Source organism: Argentina silus (assembly GCF_951799395.1).
Source record: "Argentina silus genome assembly, chromosome: 6".
Taxonomy (NCBI): domain Eukaryota; kingdom Metazoa; phylum Chordata; class Actinopteri; order Argentiniformes; family Argentinidae; genus Argentina; species Argentina silus.
Window position 1 is genome coordinate 18,668,999 of NC_139660.1, and position 27,500 is coordinate 18,696,498.

The window sequence follows — 27,500 nt, forward strand, 5'->3', positions numbered from 1 at the left end:
CATGCTTTGCATGATTTGATTTTTATTGCCAATACAATACAATTCAAGTGTTGTCATAATCTGTTTTAATATGACAGCTGTGTAGCCTATTATGAATATAATGTAGCCATGTGCTGATATCACATCCGTGCTGCTTTGGTGTTTTACAGTAGCCTAGTTTTTTAGACTGTTCTCCAAATCCAAGTAAATCCTAATCCATTGCTAGCACAAGATCCATGCCGTGGTTTTGCTTCCGCGCCTTCTGCTTTCACCCCCATTGTGATTCTCCGGCTCACACTTTACTGGGAGTTAGCGCGAGTGAGCAGGATCTATCGTAAAAAGAACTATCGGCGCTTTTACGGATTTATTTCCCCTTGTCTCGTGGATTTCTAGAAGATGCATTGATGCCGCTTTTAAATATTGAGGGAGTTCGTTTTGAAAGTAGGGTCAAATTTAGCAACAAAGTTGAGAAGTAGTTCCCTTGAAGTTTTTCCCAGGGCTGCAGAGCGAATTCCCAGTTTACTATTCAACTACCCGAGCCATCATGGCGAGGCGGGTAGGGAAAGGATTCGTGATTTTAACGCGAATTCCCTACACGGATTGGAATAAGCATTCTCGACTTCATTGGTACAACTTCATGGCTGTTTCTTGGAGCTTTGTCGCATTCTGGGGGCTTCTTTGTTGTGGATTTTGTGGTGCTGAAACTGAGTTTTCAATCTTGGAGGAGGCACAAGTTTTAGCTGTACAAATGAAAAAACTGTCCTCGCAGGAGCTCGGAGTCTTTACTATGCAGGTAATTTAAAGAAAATGTTGTGTTTTGGTGTTTGTCAACTACGTCGCAAAGGTCTGATACCATTTGACATTGTTCTTGTGGACAATCTCATTAATTCAGTTGACTATGTTGGGTAATCTTGTGCCTCAATTAATAAATAATATACAGGAAAGCGTGCAATGCCGCAGAATCTCAAAAACTGCTACATTGTTGCAGCACTAACAACATTACCGGTGAGGTTTCCTTATTTACAGAAATGCAACAATTGGGTTACAACTATAAACTGAAAACAACCTCGTTATTCTAACTCGAGCTGCAAATGTGGCTTTGATTGGCCAAGTGGTTGGCGTTCGGAGAGGCGCTCTCTTTGAAGTCGTATGCGGATATTGACAATGTTGCAGTGGGACAACAACACCTTGAAATAGTTTGTGGTCTGTGACTTGTATTTGTGACACCACTTTATTTATTCGTCACCTTGAAGGAAGGATTTTTTTAAAGGGCTTAATTATTCCAATTACACTATTTGCTCTCAAGATTTCAGCGTTGATTATCCGCATTATCTATTCAATGCCTTGATGGAGACGTATTGACTGCATTTAGTGTCACATTTCACATAAACGTCCCTTCTCGTGTGTGTGTGTGTGTGTGTGAGAGAGAGAGAGACTGAGAGAGAATGGGGGAGGGGGGGTTTCTTTGAACTTCACATTGCATTCACATTTTTCCTCCTGTCACCGAGTCTTCCATTCTAGGTGAAATTAACTGAAATTAAATGTCTCTGATAAATGATTAAGATGCAAGGTCATTTCAGGAACAATTTAAAAACACATTCTGTTTGAATATAATAATATATACATACTATTTTATTGCATAGAAAACCATTGGGCCCAATTAGCATGGTGTTTTTCCTGATATCTATCTGCAACATTTGTGTTGTTTAAAATTGACTTAATTTTGCCTTGAAGTTTTGTGTGGATTGTGGGTCTGATTTTGTCAATATCAAAGTGTTAGGTCTAGGTTGTGTTATAGGAAACCACACAATCAGAAATCAGATTTAATTACATTTTCAAATATCCCTGACAATTGGTGTTATTATTTTAAATTTAATTCAGGCTATTTACGCGATCAGAAACAGTGTTTGTCCTGCTTATTTCGACGAGAGCCTCTGTTAACAAATGGCTAACAGTGCAGTGATGGTGTGATGGAGAGCTTTCACACTTCAGAAGACCAGCGCATAGGGGTGGTCAGTAGGGGGCCCGGCCCAAATGGTGTTTCATCTCCACACAGAGCTTCATCCTACCACTGGGACCCGGCTTTGTGGCCTCCTCTGATCCTAGGATCCTCCTTTGTCTCTCTCTCTCTCTCTCTCTCTCATCATCTCTCTGTCCCTCTCTCTCACACATGCTGAGCTGTGGTGGTAAATGCAATTAATATAATAATGAATCTTCTCTTCATCTGATATGAGACTGAGGTTTCCGATGGGTTTTTGTTTGACAATACCACTCAATTTGCTGGCAAAATTCCAGCATTTCCCTTTGAAGTACCAGCATTTTAAGGTCGACTGTCATGTTATTTTACAAGCTGTAAAAAAAAATCTAAACTCCGTCCGAGCAATTTGAATTTAATTCAAGCAATGCTTTTAAAAATACCACTCTGTGTTTGGTCAGCCTCCCTTCCCTCACAGGCAAGAGATCTGCATCCAGATTAAACAGTCCTCTGGCTATGTAAATAGGTTTAGAGATGTGGAGCTGTGGGCCGGCCTGGTGGACACCTGTGCTGCTGGTCAGACTCTGGCTCTGCAGGTGTGTAGACTGAGCTGGAGCGGTCCCTCCCTTCTCTAGTCAGTGATTTTCCAGGCTGCAATTAAGTAGAACTGTATTTTTCCCCGTGCATTGATGGCTAAGAGTGATTTTCCAGGAACGATTGAATGAAACGATGACTGATTAATGTGGACTACGTGTTAAAGTTCATGTTCATAACAAATGTAATGTGGGATTAATCATTTTATTTAGCCATAGATTAACCCCCAAAAAACATGCAAACGTCCCCTCTTTTTTATATGTGTTTCTTTTCCTGAGGGAACCCAACCCAACCATCATTCTCCCTCTTGTTTGTAACTTGATGTGTGTGTCATGGTTTCTGAGTCAATGGGTCAAACTGATACAATCTGTCAGTGAGTTATTCAATTACCCAGGGAGCCGGTGGACACAGGCAAACTCTATGTTCTCCAATGCGTCCCTAATTTAATGCATGGAAAATCAAATGCTTGTGTGTGGGGATGAGCTTTGGTGTCGAGTGTCTCTGAGAAGTGTTTTGAGGACAGTTGAAATGAGGCTATTTTATCTTATGGTTAGAGAAAAAAAAAAAAAAAAAGTTTTGTCCTCATTTTAGTTGGGATAACACAACCTACTTTACACATTCTCTATTTAATTGTAGCCTATGTTGTTGCTATTTCATATGCTGGCATGTTCTTAGACCCAGGGCTATCTGCTTTGCTAACAGTTTACTCTTATTCACACTATGGAGGGGAACTGAACCGAGCTGAGCTGTACTGGGCTGGCCTGATTACACATCCACCATAGTTGCTGAAACAGTGCTGGAAAGGACAATTTGACAGGGAAATATCTGAGCAAGCACGGTATGGTCCGAGTCGGCCTTGTAGTGTGTAAAGCCCCTCAGGCTAAGCCAAGCATAGGGAATGCATTATAGTTGCAGTAGAACACATACAGCGGTCTCAATTTTACTGAGAGCATGAGTACGTTCTCTCTGTTGACTGGATATTTAAGTGGAAATGTCCATAGGTTTATTTGAAGGGTTTGATTCTCAATCGGTCCCCCGCTGCCTGAAGAGTGCGTCCTGTAATCAAAGGTGGAGGGGGGGGGGGGGGGGAGTGCGGTTTGTTTGGGAGTGGTGTGTTTTAGGCGTCTTAATTGAATAATGATGGTAATTGCGGGGGCACCTGTGCAGGATCCACAGAAGAGAGGAAAAAGGAGGGAGCTGTTGCCCCATCTTTGGTCGGGATGTTTTAGGGTTGGGTTCTGTCCAAGTACAACAGTTGTTGAGAGGCTATCAGAATCCCATTCGCCGCTCGGTTATTTTGTTTTGCTAAGACCGGACGAGGTTGGCTAGAGCCCTTTTTTACATTTCTCTCTCAACTTATAAAAAAAACGCAGCAAAACATTGGAATTCTTAATGGCTCTCTGCAGTGGGAGCTTCAAAGCCTCTGTGTTGCATTGGCTATGCTAGTCTTGTAATAGATGCTATCAGCCCTGTGGACACAACCCCACTGCTACATATGAAACCTCAGTAGTGTTGGCTACAAGTTATTATAAACTCTCTCTCTCTCTCTCATAATAAATTCTGTTGAGAGGTGCTAGGCCTAATTACCTCAGATTAGGGCTGTAAATCTTTGACAGATAGCGATGACGCTGATGCAGAAAATAGGCCCATCAATTAAACATGTTGCCACACACCAGCATGCAGCCTAGTGAACTGCTTTATCCTGATGTTGGGGCGAAGCTGTTGCCCTTATTGGCTGAAATGATTGTTGGTCGGTTCGGTGTTCCTCACTGAGCCTCGATTTGGACTTGTCTCTCATGAAGAGCCCCATTTTAGATGGCGTCCAGAAATCAGCGCAGTTAACGACCCTCCATCACATTCACTGGGCCTGGGGAGAGAATTGGGGGTGGGGGGGTGGGCTTCTCTAGAGTGGCTGCCTGCCTGCCTGAGTCTCTGTGGTGGGCCTCAGCAGCTAGGCTAGGCTATCTCCCTCCTCCAGGCCCCCCTGGCTACTCCCCCCGCTCCCCGCCACATGTTTCACTGACAGGGCGAGCTGCTTCTCTTTTGTTCTGGGGGCCTGAACTCCCACTGACCTCACCTCTTGAGCTGCCATCACTTCTGGAATGCTCAACGGTTCTGGAGCGTCGTGGGGTGTTGTTAGGATTCTAGATGTGATGTTCAAGAGAATTCTTCAGAGTGGCAGCCACAGGTGCTTTCCATTAACTGTCTTGTCTGCATTGCATTCTGGTTGCAAAACTTCCATTTTGTCATTCCATTGTAAATCATGATCTGCCACTGCGGTTTATGAGAATCCTGGCTGTCGCTGTGCCGCAGTATAGCCCAGCCTGGCTCTCTCTCTCTCTCTTTTATTTAGGATGACGATGGGTTCGTCTAGAGACATTTTTCCCCGTTTCTTTTCAAGTTTCAGATCTTAGATAAAACACTCCATCTGAGTTCTCTGCTCTGAGCAAGTGCAATGGCTCTGTGTCTGTTGACTGTTCTGGGACTGGGAACCACTTTAATATCAGTATAATAAACGTTTGGCTTGTTCAGAACATAGTGAAAGAGCTCAGCTCTGCAGTATGCTGCCTTACTTACAAAACAGGAGAGAGGAAGAGAGGGAGAGGGAGACACACGTTTTCATTAGATGTGGGCTGCCTGTGTGTTTTGGCCATGCTCCAGGCAGTGAGGTACTCCGGCCCCCTTGTTTCAGTCCTCTATACCCCCACCCCCATCCCTCTCTCTCACACACACACACACACACACACACACACCACCTCTCCTTGGCCCAGGCCAGGAATGAATGATACGGTGAACAGCATTGTTCCAGATGGAGCTCCAGACTACTTCACTTCACTTTTTGGGACCAAAAGTGAGTTACGACCAGAGAAGATTTTCTTTCCTCCTGAGCCCAGCTGTTGGGGTTTAAATCGTTGGTACAGCGTGGTAGATGATTTATCGCCAAGCCTTTTGATGGCTTTCCCACATACTTGCTTAAAGGCCTTTTTAAAAAAAATAAAAAAAATAAATGTAGGTTCTATGTTCTTGACCAAAGTGGTTTTCAATGTTTTTTACCTTCATCCTTCATATCTGTTTTTGCTTTTTACCTCTCTTTTTATCTATTCTTTTTTTTTTTTTTTTTACTCTTTCTTCTCTCTCTCCCCCTCCTAGTACCTGGCAGAAAACTGCCCCTAGGATGCCATGCGAAAGATCAGGAGGGAATGTTCCACTGTCTTACCAGAACATACAGTACATAGGCTGTTTGTTTTTCCTCTGGTGAAAATGCTTTTGATTCCTGACTTCCCTTCTGTTATTAGTTTCCCTGGAATCTCAATTCTCTGGAGCGTCAGGTGGCCAGTTTTTGTTCTTTCTAGTTAATCTTCCATTGAACAGAAGTTGAGGGAAATTGAGTGGCCACCCCCCCCCCCCCCCCCCCCCCCTCTTCCCAATGAGAGCTGTGCTTCCTTTCTGAAATGGCTTTATTACTAAACAGGAGCAGTAATTAACTGGCTCTATTTTAATCAGTTCACTCACCCATTCACACACACTTTCACGTGCGCACACACACACACTTGAAGAAAAGGAGCTTTATTGGAGGCTGTCTTTGTGTGTGTGTGGGAGCTGCCTGTGGTTGCTCCTGCAAGTCTGACCCAGAGTAGGAGGCCAGGCACCCTACCACACCAGCCCCTCAGCCTCCACAATGGAGAGGGCCCACATGAACCCTCCTGAAAAAGAAAGAGGGAACCAGGAAGGGAGGTGGAGAAAGAGAGGGGGATGGGGTGAGCGAGGTGGATTGTTGGGGGAAGTAAGGGGGGGGGGGGGGGGGGGGGGGATCAGTGGTTGCCCCTCCCCCCTCCCCCCAGCCCCCCATGTGTTTGTTAGACACTGTTGGCTCCCCATCCCCCTCTTCTCACTCTCCTGCAGAAGGCTTTGCATTCCCAATGAAGGGGAGAGTTGGAGCCCCCCCTGTTTGGATACCGGGCTGGATTTTAGTTGCGCCCCCCCCCCCCTTTCCCTAACTTGCATACATTCAGTAAACAATAAGCATCATAAAACCCTTTGTTTGTTCAATGTCCTGAATTGAAATGTTGTTGTTTCCCTCACAAATTGACAATGTTTGTAACGTTTCCCACCGAAATGCTGTGTGGAACCATGTCCCCTTCTGCAGTGTTCACGAGGCTGAGAATAGTCTGCTCATGGTGTTTGTTTTTGTACTCGTGTGAAGATATGAGTGTATACACATCACACAGTAGGTCTAGGCGGTCTTCTCTGGTCTGTGGGAAGGGTCTTGGAATCATGGCGGTATGGGGAGGGGAGGGAAGGGGTCGGGGGGGGGGGGGGGGCGAGAGCCTCCACAATGGCCAGTGCCACAGTGTGATCACTGTCCAGGCCGCTGAGACTCTTTCACTGGCCTGAACAAGTTAAATGACTCCTCTTCATTAAGACTGAGCCCCCTCTCACAGGCTGGGGTCAAAGGGCAACCGGGGTCAGCTCAGTGAGTCTGACTCCTGTCCTCACAGCCATTCATAATGTCACACAAAGACCCCCACACCACACAGAGCCATAGACCCCCTGATCGGTCAGCTCACTGGAACGGACAGTGTCCTCATACCTCTTTTATATGCCTTTTTCATAATGAAACCATTTGTTTGACTTCTTCTTTGAGGAGTATTGCCAACTGGAATGTGGCATGTGGGCCTATAAATGTTGTTATAGACATTTGTGGTCGAAAGATAAACTGATAAACTGAACTGGAATTCGGCCCTCGGGAATGAAACTTGTTTCTAGTAGCCAGATTTGGAGAGAATTCTCTCTCTCTCTTGGTAGCTCTGGCAAATGAGGTGGTAAAACTATCAGTACAATTTCTAGAGTGAGTCAGTGTGTTCAAAGTTCAAAGTGTATTGTCAGACAAACACACACTTATATATATATATATATATATATATAGGTAAGAGTAATATATAGGTAGAAGGAGAGGTAAAACCAGGTGAGGTGTTTGAGCTTCACCATGGTGCACTGTGATGTTGCAGATTCAGGAGAATGGAGCCCTTTCACAGTGAGGTGAGATTTCTCTCACCAGCGGAGCCTATAGAGAGAGAACGATTGAATGAGAGGGGGGGTAGAAAACAGGAGAGAGAGGGAGGGAGCTATTGTTGATAGGAACACTGCTCTCTGTCTCATTGTTTCCTCCGGCCTCAGGGCCTGTCTTCAGTTTCTGGTTGGTCTCTCGCTGGTGTTGGAGAAGTTCCCAGGTAGGACACATCTGACAGAGATACCCCGCTCCTCCCTCTCCTCTTTTCTCTCCTCTTCCCCCTCTCTCCTCTTTTTTTACTTTTTCCTATCCCTCTGTGCTGGGTGGTAGTGGGGTGTGAGACCCAGGACCGTCGTCTCGGGATCATTCTCCGGATCATTCTCCGGATCATCAGGCTCTGGAGATGAAACGGGAAGGGACCCTGGCTGATGTCTGAACTTTGACCCCTCTCTCCCTGTAGCGCAAGGTTGTCTAGCAGATGAAAGGAGCGATGTTTTTTTTTATAGACAAGAGTGGAAAAAAAGATAGAGCTCACTAATTGGGTGGCAGAGAGGAGTGTTAGGGCTTTGAGTAGGAGATATGGCGAGACACACACACTTGGCAAGACACACACACACACACATACACACACACACACACACACACACACGTATACACAGCAGCAGCAGCTGTGTTTGGCTATCAGTGTCTCTAAGCTTAGGGTTCTGTCTGCCAAGGACTGGGTCATTTTATCTGCCCTGACTCACGAGTAATGCAACACGGGCATTAGCAGAGCAAAACAGCCCCGGTGCTCAACATTACACTGTACATTTCCTCCTGCTGGTATGTAAACATTACACTGGCTCACCGAAGAATAGAGCTCATTTGGGCCGGGCTAAATGGGTTTCGCCGCCGGGTTTTTTTATGTGTCCCATTTGGAGCTGGTGGTTTGAGTGTCTTTGAGTGTGTTTGTGTATGTTTAATGCTCCCAAGAGTCAGACGTTTGACGAATACGCTGAGAAGAAGTAGAAACCAGTCAGTCCGTCAGACATACCCAGACAAATTCACACTCTTAAAAGAAAGACCATCCTGATGTTATCGATCCATTAGCTTACTAGCTCTTCAAAAGGTTTTAGCCCTCCTTTTTTAGAAGAAGAAGTAGGCTGTCTAGATAGGCTTAGGGGGTCTAACGTTAGCTTCTCGTGTTAGCCGAAACTGTATATCCACTGGGCACTATTTCACTATCTGACAGTTTTAGTGGACAAGTGTTGTCCTCACCTCTCAACCAAACATCAAACAATGGACTTCCCTGAATTATATAGAAGCCGCTAACCAGTAGTCAGTGCTAGACTGGACTGGGCAGATGTTCTGTTTTGGTTTGGTGGATTTGGGTTTGCTCAAACTGCAGTGAGAGATTCTGTGTAAACGTGCCTGCGTAGTGACTAGTGAGCATGTGGTGTGGCCTGAATTCATGGCTATGGTCAGACTGGCAGTAATTGGGTTTTGTGCCCTGTTTGTAATAATGCCTTCAGTAGTTGGGTTGGGTAGCCTGTCTTTAGAGGTTGGCAGCGGTTGGGTAAAGGTCCCTGTGTTTGCCCAGGCTGGCAGCCGTGCTGGCTGGTGGGTCCTGTGCCAGCCTGCCTCTCTAGCTGAGCCTTGGGGACAGCTTGCCCGGGTCCCTGGCGTCTGCTGAAAGGGAGATTGAGTGTGATGGAGGTCTGGGGAGAGTCTGGGTGATACAGAGCACTGTGGGAATGCAGGTGGGCCGTAGAGTCTCAGAAAGAGACAGAGAGAGAAAAGTGTGTGTGTGTGTGTGTGTTAAATGAGGCCTCTATCCTGGTGTTTTTGTTCAGTGTAGTGTGCAGGACAGCCATATGGAGGAGTCCTACATGAGAGACTTTGTCATGTTTCCTGCAGGATCAGAATAGAAACACACACCTACTGTCTCGCTATCCCCCCCCCCCCTCTCCTTCTCGCTGTCCCCCCCCTCTCTCTTTCTCCTTCTCACATTCACACAGTCAAACCCTTTCTTGATTTGCATACCAGAAACTTGTGGATGTCCTTGGGGAGCTTCTTTCTCTCTCCCTCTTGCTGCCTCTCTTGCAAACCCTCCCAGACACAGAGCCTACACGACAACGCTCAGCTCAGGAGACTGAATTGCAGATGATTCTGTTGTTTAGACAGCATACTAAAAACAGCACTGCATATTTTGATGATTTCCCTGTATGCTTGCTGTCATTGGATTGTGTTTGACACGTGTAGGCAGAATAACAGCTCTGCTCACTGTGTGTGTGTGTGTGTGTGTGTGTGTGTGTGTGTGTGTGTGTGTGTATGATTTGGTGAAGACCCACTGCAACAGGCATGTTTTTGTGAACTCATTCAGCTGTTCATCCTTCATATTGAAGGACCTCGGCCCGCGGGTCGTGAGTGTTTCTGTACAGATCGTTTGTCTGTTTTTATTCGCCTGTGTCTTTCCTCAGCTCAGTTCTCTCACCCTGGCTGGAGCCACACACTACGTTCAGCCTTGTTTAAACCAGGATTTCAGCTCCGTCTTCCATCCAGCCTCCCATTGTTGTTTGGGTTTCTAACTAAAGGATTAGGTGTGAGTTGGTTTGTCGGAAACACTGGTGCTTCAGCGGTGCATTTATACCGGTGCCAAAACCAACAGCTGCACACCTCTCTGTACACACTTCTCTCTCTCTTCTCCCTCTCTTTCTCCGAGGGGAGGAAAGCAAACAGGACTTTATTTTTTAATGAGAAAGATGGTTAGAATGTTGAATATTTCAAGAGCAGTGTTCGGCATTCAGAATTATACTCTTGACGGAGTTTATGAGTGCCAAAGAAATCGAGACAAAACATATATTACTGGACAAAACAATAATTTCCTGAATGAAACCTGCCACAGGTGTTCATTGCGTCCCATTTTGTCCCGTTTAGGTTTCAGTTCTATACTTGAGTCAAGTAGGCTAGATGTACAGTGTTGTACTGTCTCCACCCCCTCCTCCCTGTATCTAGTCTTCCTCCCACGGCCCCCAGAATGATCTGGATTCCTTTTTGCTATATCCGGGATCAGATGGAGCAGGCTGATTTCCCCCCTATACTACTCAAAATCAGCCAGATGATATGTCTGATCCTGGATAGCAAAAAAAAAAAAAAAAAGAATCCGGATCATTCTAACCTAAATTTAACGTTTGAAAAATACTGGGCCATGGTCTTTCTTTGGGCTAGTACACGTAACATGTCTAAAACCTGCTACTCCCGTGCTGAATGTACATGCTATGTGGTTTGTTACGAGGCTGATGTGCTATTTGTGAAGCAAAGAGGCCCTCTTTTCTGCCCCTTCCTGCCCCTCTCTGTCTAGGGTAGGAGCTGAAGAGCGCTGTACTGTAGGAGATGTTGTCCCAATGGAATGTTCAGGTGATGATAGCTCCTGATTGGACCATCCCGTCCATGTCCCTGTTGCCTTGTTGTCCCTGTCCTTTGGAGCATCAGCTGTGCACTTTGAGATTGTTTTTCCAATGAAAAGCGCATTAAAAAATTCAATGTATTATTATTATTATTATTATGGCATGTGATGATGTAGACTGGTGGCCTTCTACACTGTTCCTATGCTTTGTTAATGAAATACTTATTTTCTCTCTCTCTCTCTCTCTCTCTCTTTCAACATGGCCCAGTGGATGGAGATTGCATGTGTTTTACGCGTGTGTATTTTATGTGTGTTCTTTGGCATTGTGGTTTCCTGCCGCAGGCGGGGGTCGCCGCTCATAAACCTTCTCTGAAGCTCTAATTCATTAATCTGTGTGTGTGAAAGAGAGTGAGTGTGTGTGAGAGAGTGAGTGTGTGTGAGAGAGGGAGTGTGTGAGAACGTACTGCCAGCAGCAGTCACAGCCCAATGGCTGCATCCTATGGGCTGGTCCGACGTCACACAGTTGGAATGACCAGCTCAGGTCTGCTGGTGTCTCAGGTTTTCAAGTGATATGTGTGTGTGTGTGTGTGTGTGTTTCCTTTATTTGCCTAGACTGGCCTGATGTTTTCCTTCCTCTCTCACCACAGTCCCTTTCCCTTCCCCTTAGCACCCAATACTAGCCAACACAAATCTCGCAGGGAGTTAATCATGTCCACATCATCTTGACAGGCTATGCTAGGCTAAGCTATGCTAAGACAAGCGAGGATGGCTGTTAGCCATGTAACGCCAAGCTAAGGTCAAACCAGGGCATTTGAGGCTAGGCCAGGAGATGCTACGCTAGGGCTAGGCTAGGCTAGGCCAGAAAATGTAACGCTAGCTAGGCTATGATGGGGCCAGGAAATATGTATGCCAGACAAGGCCAGGATTATGCTATGCTAGCAAAGGCAAGGCTAAGTCAAGCTAACTAGGTTTAGTTTGGCAGCTCGGCTGAATGACGAAGCAGCTGAAGCTTTACTGCAGGGCGGATCAGCCCTCTATTAATCAGCCTTCACAACCGGCCTCAGAGTGCATAAGGGAGTCCTAAAGAACAAAGGCCCGTCTATCGGGAGCCCCTCAACTATCGCCAGACATGATCTCACACCACACACAGTAACTTGAGGAGGACCACCCCAACACTACTCATCCTTTTATTCTCTCTCTCTCTCTCTCTCTCTCTCTTTCTCTCTCTCTCTCGTTCTGTCTCTCTCCCCCTCTTTTTCTCTCTCTTTCCCTCCCCCCTTTCTTTCTTTTTCATTATTTCTCCCTCTCTCTTTCCCTCCACCCTTTCTCTCTCTTCTTTTGAGCTCTGTCCTGCCAGTGATGCGTTTCAGAGAGGGCATTTGGCCATGACTGGGGCAGCTCCTCTTGAAGTAGACAGGCCGGTCTTGAGCGGTCGATGGTGAGCAGAGGCTCTGTTTACGTTGGCCTGTGAGGTTTGAGTCAGGGCCGTTAACAAGCCTTCAGACGCCATGTGATTGCCCTGTTACGCTGTTTCTAAACTCTCTGGGATATTTGATCGGAATTACACACTTTATGTGGAAAAATATACTTAACATAGTTTGTTAAAAGTATGTTTAAAAGTTAAGTTTCCCACCGAGGCCTATTGCAGGGCAGATAGAAACCATTTCTGCTCTCTCTATCTTTAATCTCTCTCATATTCCCCCTGTTCTGTTCCCTTCATCATGCCTATAGCTACCTCTCTATCACGGTCATCTCTCTCGTTCACACACACGCTCTCTCTCTACACACACACACACACACACACACACTCACGCACTCTCTCTCTCTTTCTTTCTTTCACACACTCTCTACCCTTAACTCTCACTTTCTCTCTCTTTAACACACTCTCTCTCTCTCTTTCACACTCTCTACTACACTCACACATTACTCTCTCTCTCTCTCTCTCTGTGCATAGTGAAAGGCTTCAGTATGGCCTCTCTGGGGTGTGTCACTGGGGTGTGACTCTGGCTGGCATTGCCAGGGCCTGCTGGCTGGCTGGCTGGCTGGCTGACTGGCTGGCACTTGGCCGAGCAGCCGAGGCTCCTTCTAGGTGGTGTGAGCAGTCGAGACACTGGGCATGGGGCACGGCACCCTGGCAGGCCCTGGCCATCTGTGGGTGTCGCGGCCAGGCTGGAGAGGGCACTCACTAACCCCCCCCCCCCCCCCACATGCGAATTGCAAGAGCCAGGAGGTCAGGGCAGAGGTTGAGAGCATGTCACAAGATCTCAAACACATGTAGACCACCAAGGTCTACACTTAGTCAGTCATGCCTAGGCCTAAGTGAGCAGACACACACACACTCTTAATCATCTTAAACATTGAAGAGCTGAATAGCTCTGCAGAATAGCTTTGATACACACTGGTATAGGAATACTGGCCGCATAAACACACACACACACACACACACACTTCTAATATACAGGAAAATATAATACAGCCCTTGAGATGCCAAAACTCATTATCTTCTGTTTTGTTTGGAAACTTGGTTGCATGGGAGGTTTTGTTTTGGCCCTCCACTCTTTTCTTTATTTGTATTTTTATTTTATCAGCTAAATGGAAACGCTCAGGTATGCGCCTTTGATCTGCCGCTGGAACCGTTTCACCTCAGTTACACTTTAATGACATGCTGTGATTCCCGTCCACCGTGAGCTTGGCACTGCCCCCGAGCATGTGTGTGATTAAGTTGGAATTGGACGAACTTCAGTTATCGCGGTGTTGTGTGCTAGTGCGGTGGAAACTGTTTAAAGATTCCTCAATTAGTTTGACGTGAGATGATGAGGTCATCTGTCGGAAGGGGACGTCTGTAACAGGCATCGTAACCTTACGACCTGGAATGCCTCCCCGAGTAAAACAGCACTTTAGAAAGAGGAGGACCCCAGTCATAGTCATTGCAGAAGCCTTCTGACCTCTGACCTCCGCTGTATGCCTCAGTGTACTGGATCTTATTCCTGAGTGCTGTATTAGGCCCTAACCTCAGGACTTGATAGATTGAGTACAGCAGCCTAGTTCTGATGGTTTCTCTCTGTGTTGGTGTGTGTGTGTATGGTTGACTGACTGCAGGTCTCCACCTCCGCACACATGTGTCTGATTTAGCCTGGCTCTGTCTGGCAGCAAGGGCCTTTGAGTGCTTTCATAAACACAGTCTGGCTGGGCCAGGCTGTGGGCTGACTGGGCTGGCCTTGCCTGGGCTATGCTATTCTGAGCTGGGCTGGGACTGAGGAAGACTGGCTGGACTAGACTGTACTGTACTGTGTGTGCTGGGGTGGGCTAGGCTTGACGAGGCTTGGCTGGGCTGGAAGCACAAGCTCTCTTAGATTGTAGTCCCAGAGAAAAAATGGCTGCCACCTTAATGGTTTCAGTTTTCCCATCCCTGTCTTACTGCTTCTATTTGGGTTAGATGTGGGCCCTCCTCTTGACCCAGGGCTCCAGACCAGGCCAGACAGCATGGTAACAGCAGTTGGATGGACAGGACAGGGGTTAGACATGGCCCAAGCCCAGACCCAGGGCTCCGTCTGTAGGGCAGGAAGCAAGAGAGCGGGAGCTTTGTGATCTGGAGAGATGGATGAGCACGCGGAATGTCAGACGGAGGTGTGAGCTTTCTCTCTTTCTCTCTCTCCTCTTGCCGTCCTATTGCGAGAGCTGCATTCTCTTTGAAGCTCTTAGTTCGAGAGAGAGAGCGAGATCTCCCTCTCTCTCTCTCTCTCTCTCTCAGACACAGGAGCTGCCTTCATTCCCCCGTCAGCCTCTGCAGCAGAGTGTTGACTCACAATATGCTATTTCTAGACAGGAGTAAAGAAACGACTCAGACACACGAACCATGCAGAGACATCACGCTTCATCTCATTATTCTGTGTAAACACGGCGAAGCCTAAATGGGGCATCCAGATGGTTTATTAAGTGAATTTGAACTCACACACAGAGAAAGAACTCTTGAGTTGTTAATTTGGGGCGCGCAGGTGGCATTTCCCTACCGTGTCTGTAGATGAGTCTCTCTTCGTAGGTGTTTTTGTCGGGCGGTAGGGAGCGTTTCCAGACCCTTAGCATTCCGTTTTTCTTTTTAAGACTTCTATTTATTTATTTTTACGTGACCTTATTTTCTGTTGAAATTCAGTTGCCACTCAATAAACGTATTGTAGTTTTGTAGTTTGCTTTAGGACACATTGTTTTGGGAAACTGGTGGATTGAATAGGCCTGCGTGTTTATGGTTTTCATGACTAATCTTTCCACTAACACATGACTGTTCTCAGGACTTTCCTTCTCTCAGTTGGACACACTTAACAAGTAGCATCTGAAGCTGCAGCCTGCAGCCCTTGATATATGTTGTATGCAGGGAGAGAGAGTAAGGGGGGGGGGGGGGGGGTGAGAGAGAGAGGGGGTGGGGGGAGAGAGAGAGAGAGAGGGGGTGGGGGGGAGAGAGAGAGTGAGTGTAATAAAACACCCAGCCTATCCACTGTTGTCATTGTTATCCTCCCCCCCCCCCCCCATCCCTCTCTCTCACATGTGGAAAGCATTATATGGTGTCTGGTGAAGCAGCGAGTGCAACCAGAGCGTCTGTGGGCCTGGGATCAGTGTTGGGATCTGCTGGGCGACCCTGCCTCAGTCTCTACGGGCCCTCTGCTGTTTGCACAAAAGGGGGTTTGTTATTGCAGAACCGCACTCTCTGACAGCCCTCTCTCCCAGCCCTCTCTCCCTCGACGGGGCTGAAGGGCTGGGGGGCTTGGGGGGACGGCACAGCCAGAGTTCACCACAGTGCAGGGCCCAAGCCTAGGCTAGCTAACATGCCTGTTATTCTAGGTTTTGGTGAGCCCTATTTATTTATTTATCTGTCTATCTTTAGGTAGCTGCGTTTTGCAACTTTTGGCTTCTCCCTCTCTACAGAAGAGAGCGAATCACCAATCACAGCCGGGGCTGCGTGGGTGCGATATGACTTGGTCTTGTAATTGTTGTGTTTTTAGGAGGCCATTTTGTTTTTTAGGGGGTGCCTGTAATTGCAATTCATGCTCTCTCCTTAGCCCCGTCCTGCACGGTGGTTTTTAAGACGTCTCCATGTTGAGAAGCCATCATATGTGGTCGCTGCCAGTGGTCTTTGTGTCCAAGGCCTCGGAATGCCATGGTGTTTTATGGGCTCTCAGTGTTTAGTCAGTGCCACAAAACGGGTTCCCTTGGCAACAGGCTGAAATCATTACTCTAACATGCCTAGCGCTAGACCTCTGCGTTTCTGTACGTGAGGAACATCAATGGGGTTTTTAGATGTGTATTTTCCATGCACCATCAATTATCCACTGGAGTCGGAACATCATGACAACTCTAGTTCTATTTTCATTCCTAGAAAATAAATGTCACTTTTATTTTGGAACTAACGTACACCCAAGCACGCATGCACACACCACACTCACAAACAAACAGTCACACAGACTTACACACACAAGCATACACAGACGATTTTCAAACTGGAGAGGAACATTCGGAGCCACATCACAAGCCATGCTCCAAGCCTCAGACAAGCGGAGAGAAGGAGGGGGGGAGGGGGGGAGGGGGGGGGGGGGGGGGTAGGGATTTAGAGATGCAGCCCGAGGGTCATAGGGTTCGTTAGTGAGATTTACCAAATTAAATGTACTCTCAGCGCCTTCTGAAAAAAGCAGGCATTTGGCAGGCAGAAAAACCCAGTCATTTAATTAGACCAACCAGCTCTGGTGTGAATTGAAACAGAGACAGATTGATTAGCTAGGATTTAGTTTCTCAGGTTTTGATTGTGGTGTGTAGGGATACATTCTGTGGTAAAGCTTTCCCTAGTAGGTTAAACTGGCCCCAGGATATCTGCAGGGGGAAGGGGATGAATGTGGCCCCACACTGCAATACGACATCACAAGAAGCAAAATGGCTGCAACCATAGTCATCAGTGTTGGGGGGGGGGGCGGCATAAGTGTGGGTTTAGAGATTAAGGGACACTTCACCAATTTTTTGCATCACATTTGAGGTGAGAACTGATTTTCTAGAAAATGACCCCCTATGATGTCATTGGGGGTAAAAATAACAATGACATCATATGGGGTAATTTCCGTAAGACCTTTTCTCATATCTCCTACAGAACGTAGAAAATCCCTTTTTTCATATATGTAGACACTGGGATGGTGCTGGAGGATAATGAATGTAATGTTTAAAATGGGTGAAGTGTCTCTTTAAGATTTGAGGACGGGTTGTTTGAGGACGGGTATTTTTAGTGTGGGTAAGGCATCTGTTTTAGTGGGGAGATGGAACTGCGATTTATATTTTAAATCTTTCTTGCTAAACACAGAGTTGTTCTCTCTCTCTCTCTCTCTGTGTCCCCAGGTGCATGGCTGAGTCTTGCTTTGTAGCTGTCAGAAAAATGGAGGAAAGGGGGATGAGAAGAGAGGGGGGGGGTGAGAGGGGGGGGTGGCAGGGGGAGGTAAAAAAAAAAAAATCACATCAGAGGCGAAGCTAGGATGCCTCATCCCCGGCACCGGCCCTTTGTAGTGCAATGAGTGGAGCTGCTCGGAGGGAGGGAGGTAGGGAAGGAAGGAGGGGGGGGGGAGAGGAAAGGAGGCAGGGGTAGCGTACCTGCAGCAGGATGCAGCAGCTCCATCCCAGACTACTGCTCTCTGTTGTCTGTCCTTTCATCTGCTGCTGTTTGTACCTGCTCTCTCCTGCAGCTCCCTGAGCCCCCAGTCACTCCAACACCCTCCCCCCCCCCCCCCCCCGTACGGCACACGTGTGGAAACACACACACACACACACAACCCTCTCTCGCCCTCTCTCTCTCACACTCATGTACATGCACATGCGCACACACACACACACACACACACACACACAGAATTACATTACAGGTGTGCCCTACCCAGGCGATGCCCTCATGTCCCCTCCAGAGTGTCTCCAGACAGACAGACAGACAGACAGACTGACAGGGCCCCCCAAACCTGGGTCCAATGACCAGAGCCAGCCCTGAAGAGAGGATTAGAGTGTATCTCTTCCTCCCACACCAATCCAATTCCACATTTCTGTGGCTCAGGGCTCCAGTCTGGCCTTTGAAGATGGCTGAATTGTTAATAGGTTTATCCCCCCCCCCCCCCTCCTCCCTCCTACTCACACTCTAAAGGAAACGCTTCTCTGCCTCGCCTGTGACTCTCCCAGTCCGGATGATTTCAGGAACCATATTCTCGCTGCGGGTGTGCGTCAGCTGTTTCTGAACGGGAGCAAAGTCTGGAAGCATTGGCTCATTTCTTTAAAGACCTGCTCTGTTGAGGAGAAAGTCACTCGAGACAGATGGGGTCTCTCTCTGGTGGTTTATTGCATACCAAACAGGGCCTGACTTGACTTAAGAGCAGACTGTGATTCTACCCGTAAAGTGTTTTTTTTTTTTGGGTGAATGAGGCCATGTTTGTGAGTTTGGGATGTGAATAAGACAGCTGGGCGATGGGGAAGTGTGGATTGAAGTGTGTTCTTGTCCATAGACTCCTTTCAGTGAAGGGAACCACAGATTTGATCTTGAATGCTGGGGGAACTATCCCTTTTAGTGAGGGAAACAGGACTGTGAGAAGCAGGGGTGTGTGTGTTTCCGTGTGTGTGTGTGTGTGTGTGTCAGTGCAGGTCTACCTAACCGCCCCTATTGTCTGTGTGTAAGGGACAGGTTGCGACCCAGTCAGGATCAAGCCCAGCGTGAGCTTTAGTCGAGGAGGTTTAGTCATTCCTCTCAGCCACTCATCTGTGGTCAGGATTAACCTGGAGGTGGATGGGATTAATAACAGGCCTAATCTCACTACCACTCTTTCAAATAAAACGAGACGTACACACACACACACACACAACAGGATTAATACCTGGCCTAATCTCACTTCATTACCACTCTTTGAAATAAAACAAAGACACATGGGTAGAATTAGCTTTCATTCATTCATTCCAAGACATGTATTGCAAAATCTTGTTTTGTTGAATGTCTCCAGCTCGGCATGGTTCACGGTCATTCTGGAGGCCCCAACATCGGAACACACACCCAGCCCTTATTTCTTTGGTAATGAGTCGTCCAGCTGGCCCTGGTTCTGTGTGGAGGTGACCCTTGGTGTGACCCTGAGGTCTGGGTGGGATTGGGACTCGAGGTCCTGTGGGTCAGGGGAGCCCTGGTGGCCTGGCCTGGCCCGGCCCGGCCTGACCAGGCAGCGGGGGAGTGAGCCCTCTTGGGTTTCAGACTCGGGCATTCCTCTCTGCCCAGGGCATGGTTGTGGAAGCCACAAGAGCAGAGTCCAAAAACAAACACTCTGCGAAGGGGGAAGACCAGCGCTAGCTAGGGCTAATGCTAGCAGGCTAGCAGCAGCAGAAGCGCCAGCAGCAGAAGCGCCAGCAGCAGAAGCGCCAGCAGCAGAAGCGCCAGCAGCAGAAGCGCCAGCAGCAGCGTTTGTGTTTTTGTGCTGGTGTTGTTTATTTGACAGTTCAACATCCTAGGCCCTTTTCCACTGAGGTGGGCTGAGACTGCTAAACTGTATACCCTCTCTGGGTCAGTGGAGGCTGGTGGAGGTAGAAACCGGAGGACGGGCTCATTGTAATGCATGTAATGGAAACACACATGTTTGATACCATTCCTTAGTCTGTTCCATGCATTACAATGAACCCGTCCTTTCGATTGTTCTACCCCTGGCAGCCTCCCCTGCTCTGGGTTGGCGCTGCGTTCTGTAAACATAAGCAGCGTTTTTGTGTGTGTGTGTGTGTGTGTGTGTGTGTGTGTTTCCTGTGTTTTACTTACACGTGCCTGACTGCGTAGATGACCTGAGCCTTCCCCTTTAACAACAGTCAGAGGATAGGAATGGCTCTAAAACGCCACTTTTCTTCACCTGATCCCCTGACAAGTTATACTTTGTTGATATTTGGGAACCTATCACAGCGTGACATGTCTCCTCTTGGTTGTGGGAGGTCCTATGAATCATCGCTTGTTTTGACAGGTACCTCTGTAGCTCTATTGGTGGTGGTGGTGGTGGTGGTGGTGGGGGGGGGGGGGGCGTACGCTCTATTGCATTACCGCAGTAATGCAATAAAGCAAAGCAAGTGAACTCCGGGTTAGCATGTGTGAGCGAGGCATGCTGGGTAAGTTGTGCCTCTCTGGAATGTGTCTGACAATAGGTGTGGACAGGAAAGTGGATTGAGACGTGTGCGCGAGCGTGTGTGTGCTCGCTCGCTCACACGTGTGTGTGTGTGTGTGGAGTATGGAACATGGCGGACCAGGCTGCATGCATAGTGGAGAAGCTTACAGTGAACCACCTGCCACTTTAAGTAAACATTTGTTTAACAGTTTTTTTGCCTCTCGGTGTTTGTACCTGGCACCAAGTGTTGTTCCAGATGTTTGAGTGGTGTGTGTGTGTGTGTGTGCACATCATACCCAGGAGACCAGTTGCTTAAAGTTGTGTGTGTGTGTGTGTGTGTGTGTGTGTGTGTGTGTCAGGCAGTGTGTGTACGAGTGGATAAAAGGTGTTAAACGTTTTTTTTTTTTTAGGGCTCATGGAGAATCATTTTGTCTTGTTTTTGATCAACACTGCTACACAGGTGTGAAGTTGTTTTCTTTTGGAAAAATGTATAGGCCTAATGGATGGTGTGTGTGTGTGAGTGATTCGGTTGGTTTAGTTTTCTATAGTGATGAATTTAAGAATGGGTCAAATAAAACCATCCTCATCTGGCAGTGTCTGAATCTGATCAGATCTACCTTTCTCATGGCAATCTGTGTGACTGAACAACATTGCCACATCATAGACGCTGTCCCTCCTGTGTGTGTGTGTGTGTGTGTGTGTGTGTGTGTGTGTGTGTGTCCTGTATTTAACCCTGTTAAAAAACAGCTCCACCATGGCAACTAACAGGGGGAAAAATAAAATGGGACAAAAAGTCTGTTACCAATTACCCTCAACGGGCAGGTTTAGATTTTTGTGAGCAGAGCACAATCTTATTACTGTAATTTACATTAATTAGAAGGAACAGCATAATTCCAGGAAATGGTCCATTTGCAGCTAGATAAATGGACCAAGGACCTTGTACTTAAGAGACTGTACTTATTCTCTGAAACTCAAACACCCTTAAGGAGACCGCAGAAGAGGGCTGGAGGGTGTAGTAGACCACCGGACAGGGCCTTGCAGACAGACTGTATGTTGTCATGGCTCACCGTGCCAATAACATACACTTGAGGATGTTTACAACATACATCACCATTTTGTGTATTTTGTATTTGAATTTTGGACAAACTCCTTTGCTGAAGGCACTTGAGGGGGTTCTTGTGGGACACTGTCAAATCAAGTATTATTTTTTTTTAAAAAGGTCCGATATCACTGAGCGATAAGACCATAATACAACAGCGAATTAATTAATTGAGTTAATGACATCAGCAAAACTGAGGGAAATCAAGAAAAAAACCTGTCAGGAATTTCCTCAATGTGAACACAGCTTGAGGTCACGATGCCCATACTTCTGTGTTTCATAGGACATGTTTATGAAAGAGCCTCACCATTATGAATCCTAACCACGGTCCTGTGTTTTTCTCATCCGTCTCTCTGCAGAGAATCTTCAACTCGTTTGTGTACACGGAGAAGACTTCAAACGGGGAGACCGAGGTGCAGCAGGTGAGTCATTGGCTGCTCCTACCTGCCATCATGAGCCCCTCACGTGTGTGTGTCTGTGTGTCTCTGTGTGCACACGTGTGTGTCTCTGCATGCGTGTGTGTGTGTGTGTGTGCACATGTTTGCAGCATTGACAGCGCATCCTCACACACAGACACACACAGCCATCAGAGGAAAAGGGGGCTTATTAAAATTCTACAGCTGCTGTCTTATTGGCTTTGAAGTTCTCTTTCCGTTTTGCCGTCCTCAATATCTCTCTCGCTCTCTCTCCCTCCCTCCCTCCCCTATGTTACACAATGTGAGCTCAGAGCTTCACTCTGACAAGATGACGCTGGAAATGGAGCCAGAATATGGCACCACTGAAATGCAGGATATTAAAATGAATGTCATTTCAGCTGCACTGTATAGGCCCTGTTTTAGAGGTCTGCTTCTCAAGTTGAAAACGATTGTCCATTTTAACGTGTACATTTGTCAACTGTACTATGGATTTGACTGAAGGTGGGGTGTAGTGGACGTGCTTGCTTGGTCTTAATGTGTGCAAGTTGTTGTGATGTCATAGTAAGACGCCAGTAAACAGGATGTTTGTTGAGATTGGTATCAGAAAAAGGATGTTTAGGGACATGGCGTGTGTGCGCGCGTGTGCGCGCGTGTGTGCGCGTGTGTGCGCGTGTGTGTGTGTGTGTGTCTGTAGGGACTCAACTCACTCGCACTGCCCCTGTAGGTAAAGGTGTGAGCAGTGTAGAATATTTGGGAGAATGACCGCTCATTTGATAGAAAGCTGTGGGCAAGAACGGGCAGGGTGTGGTTGTTTGCAGTGTGTGTGTGTGTGTGTGTGTGTGTGTGTGTGTGTGTGTGTGTGTGTGTGTCCGTGTGTGCTGCACTGTGTGTTTTACCTGCAGCTATTTACAGTACTATGTGCCAGCAGTGCCTCCAGGGGCTCAACAAGCAGTGTTTTGTTGTTACCTGTTGGAAGGCTGGTCATGAACATAAAGGCGTCACAATGAATCACCACATTGACACAATGTTTTAGGCTGTGGCTGTGGCCCTTCACATAATTAGAACAAGCTTATTTAATGTCAAATAATATCATTAATTTGGAGTAGTCATTGTAAACGTAGTGCGGTGTGTTATAGCATGCCCCCGCTCCTACACCTCATATGCCAGACTAGCATCACCCAAACACCTAATTCACCCTAGACCCAAACTGAGCTGAGCCAAACTGAGCTGTACTGGGCTGGCCCGGTTACACATCCACCGTAGTTGCTGAAACAGTGCTGGAAAAGGACCATGTGAATTGGGGGGGGGGGGGGGGGTGGGGGGGGGGGGATCTGAATAAGCACCGAATGATTTGGGGTTCCTCCCTGTAGTGTGTAAACTAAAGCCCCCTCAGGACCAGACGGGTACCGCCCAACCTGGCAGCAAGCTGGCACGGCTCTCCTCGGGCAGAGGGGCATGGCGCTGCAGCCGCAGCCAAACGCCACCAATTAGGAGCTGATCCGCAATGGGGGGGAGAGAGCCTAAAGACAATGACTCCCCTTTACTGGAGGCTCTGTCTGCCCTGGCCCTCATTACCCACCCAGTTAGAGCCAAGAGAGGAGGGGGGGGGGGCGTCTGCCACTCAGTCACTCAGTAACCACATGGGCCCATCCACTTCTCTCTCTCTCTCTCTCATCCACAAATGACTTGACGAGAAGAGCCGTGTGGTGTTGGTGTTGACCAGAGAGCGATGCTTCTTTCTTTTCATTTCATTTTGAAATGTATTTATTTATCTTACGTTAAGTCTCACTGAGATCCGGTCTGAGACCTGGAGCAGTAACAGCAGTAAGATGAACGCAATTCCAGGTGCTTGGCTGTTTGATTCCTGTGGTTGTTTCATTGTGATGGTAGCCTCCTGCAGTCAGGATATGGTCCCAATCTCCTTCCACCGGCCTGGGAGATAAGGGGATAGGTTGTACAGCCTTAGCTATGTTATCAGGAAATGAATCTGGGAACAAAATGAAGGAAGCGGGGGGGGGGGGGGGGGGGGGCTTTGAAGAATCCACTCAGCCTGATGTGGAGACAGTAGAGTGGAGTGGACATTTCCTCTGAGAGGCAGCCTTTGGTCTGCTGGTCATCCCCCTGGGAAAGGAGATAGAATCACAAGAGGTAGACACAGCTGACAATAGAGGAAGCCTAAGGTCAGAAGCTGCCTATAGACAAGACAGGCAGCAGGCGTGTGTGTGTGTGTTCGTGTGACTGTGCTCGTGTGTGTTTTTTTTGTGTGTGTGTGTGTTCGTGCAGCCAGCCAGAGGGCGAGGTGGTCAGCCAGACCAGATAAATGTGTGTCTGTCTGAGAGTGGGTGACCCCCCCCCCCCCCCCCAGGGGGACCGAGGTGGATGCAGTGGTCTGTCTGATGGTGACATTTAAGTGAAAGGCCAGCTGGAGCCCGGTTGTGGTGGTGGTGGTAGCTATGCAGCTTCATGGATTGACCTTGAGGTCAGCAGTCTATTTATTCTCTTCTCTTCTCCTCCTCCTCTCCCAGTCTTTCTTCCCCCTCTTCCAGTCTTCTCCTCCTCTCCCAGTCTTTCTTCCCGCTGTTCCAGTCCTCCCCTCATTCTGACCTGGGTCACAGCTCTCCTCTCTAAACCCAGCCCAGATCTCAACCTCACAGTAAAAAAACGGGCCTAGGACCGTCCGGTTAAGGCTGAAGCGACCACACTGGGTTGCAGAGAGAGAGAGGTTTTGGAGGAGGAGGAGAGGGGAGGGCGGGGGGTGGCGGCGGTTTGGGCTACGAAGTCATGTCGTAGCTGAAGTACCTACAGTAACCTGTGGCTGGCAGGTTCTGGGGTGTCCTGTTTCTCCAGCTCTATTAATGGGTTTCCCCCTCTTCCTCCCGCTGTGCCCTGGCTGCGCACACACTCCTGGCTGAACACTGGCCCATTTTCCTCCCCAATAGAAAGTCTACCTAGTAGCTAATTGCTGTACTACACACACACACACACACACACACACACACACGCAGGTACTACACACACACAGGTACTTCACACACACAGGCACGTACTACACACACACACACACACGCCTTGGCCCCTGTGTTTCCTGTGGCGGTGTAATTCTGGGTGACGCCGCTGTTGCTGCTACTGGCCCTGTTAAGCCCTAATAGGAATACCGGATGGTTGATTAAGTGTACCGCGGTCAAACGGGTCGTGGCACATTTCCCTGTTCCTGGCCCAGGCCCGGCCCGTTTGGCAGGCACAGGCAATTATGGGATGCAGACTGTTAAGGAGACCTCTTTTGCTGTTGAAGCATTTCTCTTACTCTCTACAGAGAGGGAAAATTAATAGACTTCTAGTCACTTGACCTAAAGTCTCCCAACCATGTCGCTGTGTGTTAGGGGGCGTTGTTATTGTGCGTGTGGAGGAGGCTTCCTCCTGTGTGTGTGTGTGTGTATGTGTGTGTTTGTCTGTGTACAGTTCTTTCTGTGTGTGCGTGCATGATGCCGTGGGTCCCCTATGGGGGGGGTTATGGCTACAGAGAGCAGGAACAGGAACCTGTTGTGAGGAGCCACTGGTTCGCTGGTTATTAATGTCCCCAAGGGTGGGGGGGGGGGGAAGGAACTGTTTTTGAATGAGCCTCAGAGACGTGTGCTCTCAGCCATAGCTGGCCCTCAGAGAGAGCTGTAATGTATGCCTCACACAGGGGCCTAGTCAGGCTTCACCAAGGGGTGATTGAATTAGCCCTCCTTTGTGTAGGGACTCCGGTTTTCCTCTTTTCCCTCTCTTTGACGGATGAACACGCGGCTCTCTGGCAGGCGGGTCAGGTTTACGTTCCCCCACCTCAGACATCCATCATCATTTCTCCTGGACGTTGATGGATTTCACGCGGAGCTGTTTTTGAGAGCGGCTTCTCTTTGATGTTTCACTTGCATGTAGGTCGTTCAACCTGTGTGTGTGTGTGTGTGGCTGTGTTGAAATTGTAAATCCAGAGGTGTATCTAACTGTCCGTGTGTGTCTGTGTCCGTGTGTGTCTGTGCGTGTGTGTGAATAGCTGGCGAAGAAGATCCGTGAGAAGTTCAACCGCTACCTGGATGTGGTGAACAGGAACAAGCAGGTGGTGGAGGCATCGTACACGGCCCACCTGACCTCCCCCCTCACCGCCATCCAGGACTGCTGCACCATCCCCCCCTCCATGATGGAGTAAGTAACCCCCCCCCCTCCTCCCCCCCAGACCTTCTCCCCACACACACTCACACTCAGACACACACACACACACGGAGGACCTCCACACCCAGTCTCCCTGCCCTCTACCCCCCTATACTGAAGTGTGTATCAGACCCCCCCCCCCCCCCCCCAACACCCAACAGAAGCAACAGGGGTTGTTGTAGCTACAGTAGGATATCTCTACAGCCCCCCTCCTGCTGTTTGCACCTGCATTATCTCTCCTGAGTTCCCTCTGTAGCTAACACATTGACCAATAATGTTCGCCTGTATGCACGCTCAGAACACACACACACACAGACACACACACATGCTGTAAACCCATTACCCCACCCCCCCCCCCCTGTGTTTTGAATGTGTTTTCGTCCTTTTTTAGGAACAGTTATCACCATGTGTGCAAATGAAATTATTCGCGGCCGTGGTGCTCTCCCCTGCCCGGCAGCCATTTTAATCTCCCAGACAGATGTGGGGCTTCATGGGTAATGGAGGCGTCGGAGGCGCCTGTCGTGGTGGCGGGGCGGCTCGGGACTGGGGTCGGGGGTTGCAACTTTTCTAAAGGCCAGCCAGCATTCCCCCCCGATTCAGCAGGAGAAAAGTCACCTCATGAGAGAGCAGTCTGGGAGAGAGGGAGGGAGGGAGAGAGAGAGAGAGAGGGAGAGAGAGAGCGCCGCTTTCAACCCTAATCTCCACAGCAGCAGCTGTCTCCATCCCTCTCTCTCTCTCTCTCTCCCTCTCTCCCTCTCTCTCTCCCTCCCCTCCCTCTATCTCTCAGGCCTAATGCAGTTTTGATGGTGTTATCTGTCTCTCTGAAGTTTTCCACTGACTTATCTGGAGTGACTACAGTGAGGCTGGCTGATGTCCGGTCCATGGGCCACCTGTAGCCGCCACTGTAATCCAGTCCAGGCTTTTTCTCTCTCTCTCTCACGCGCACACACACACACACACACACACAGCCTCATTATTGTCGAACTGAGAGAGTGAAATGGGAGGGCGAGGGTAGATTCAATGAGGAGAAGATTATGTAAGATGGGGGGCTACCAAATTGAAGCTCAGGCTGATAGCAGAGCATTGCTCCCAGAACTTCAAAGGAACTCCCTGGTAAAAAAAAAAAAGAAAAAAGAGAAAGAAAACCAACTCAGAGCTCTCTTTGAGAAAGTTCATTCCGGAACGTGGCAGTTCGGAGGAGTTCTGAAGGATAAGTTTCCCCCCCCCCCCCCAGGGGATCCTCGAGAAAGTTTAAAAGCCCCAAACATCTCTCATCTCCACCAATGAAATACCTCAGCTGGATGAGGTAAAGGACCGTGTGCTGAATTCAGTTCCTGTTCCTCCCAACGCCATACGCCCAGCGCCGTGTACTCCAGAGAGGCTGGTGACAGGCCCACGCGTCCCCAGGTCAGAGTGTCCTTCACTGGGCTTAGAAGTCAGCTGCTGCTGCTGCCTGCTCCTGGGTGATGGCTGGGTCACAGCGGCGGGGGGGGGGGGGGGGGATCAGGTGATTCACAGAGTATCCATGTCAGCCGGGCGTCACACGACTACGCTGTCAGCTACTCCAGAGTCACGACCCCGACCACCCTGGAATGCTTTCATAAATGTTTGGTCTGTCACACAGGCTTACCTGGAAATACCGTGCACGTCTGTGCGTGCGCGTGAGGGTGAGAGATCTGGACGTACGCTTGCATTGTAAAGCTCAACGTGTAGACTATTTGTTGA

The 27,500-nt window shown here is 48.3% G+C and overlaps 1 protein-coding gene across 1 annotated transcript in view; it reads left to right on the top strand.

The window, feature by feature from the left end:
* The first annotated feature begins 488 nt into the window (after positions 1–488).
* cachd1 (cache domain containing 1) overlaps positions 489–27,500 on the top strand; it is a 57,250-nt gene continuing 30,238 nt past the window's right edge. The window contains exons 1-3 of the mRNA XM_083672088.1: positions 489–772; positions 21,531–21,593; positions 25,621–25,769. Of these exons, the coding sequence (XP_083528214.1) occupies positions 524–772; positions 21,531–21,593; positions 25,621–25,769 (461 nt within the window). The 5' untranslated portion in view covers positions 489–523. The remainder of the gene's footprint in view (positions 773–21,530; positions 21,594–25,620; positions 25,770–27,500) is intronic.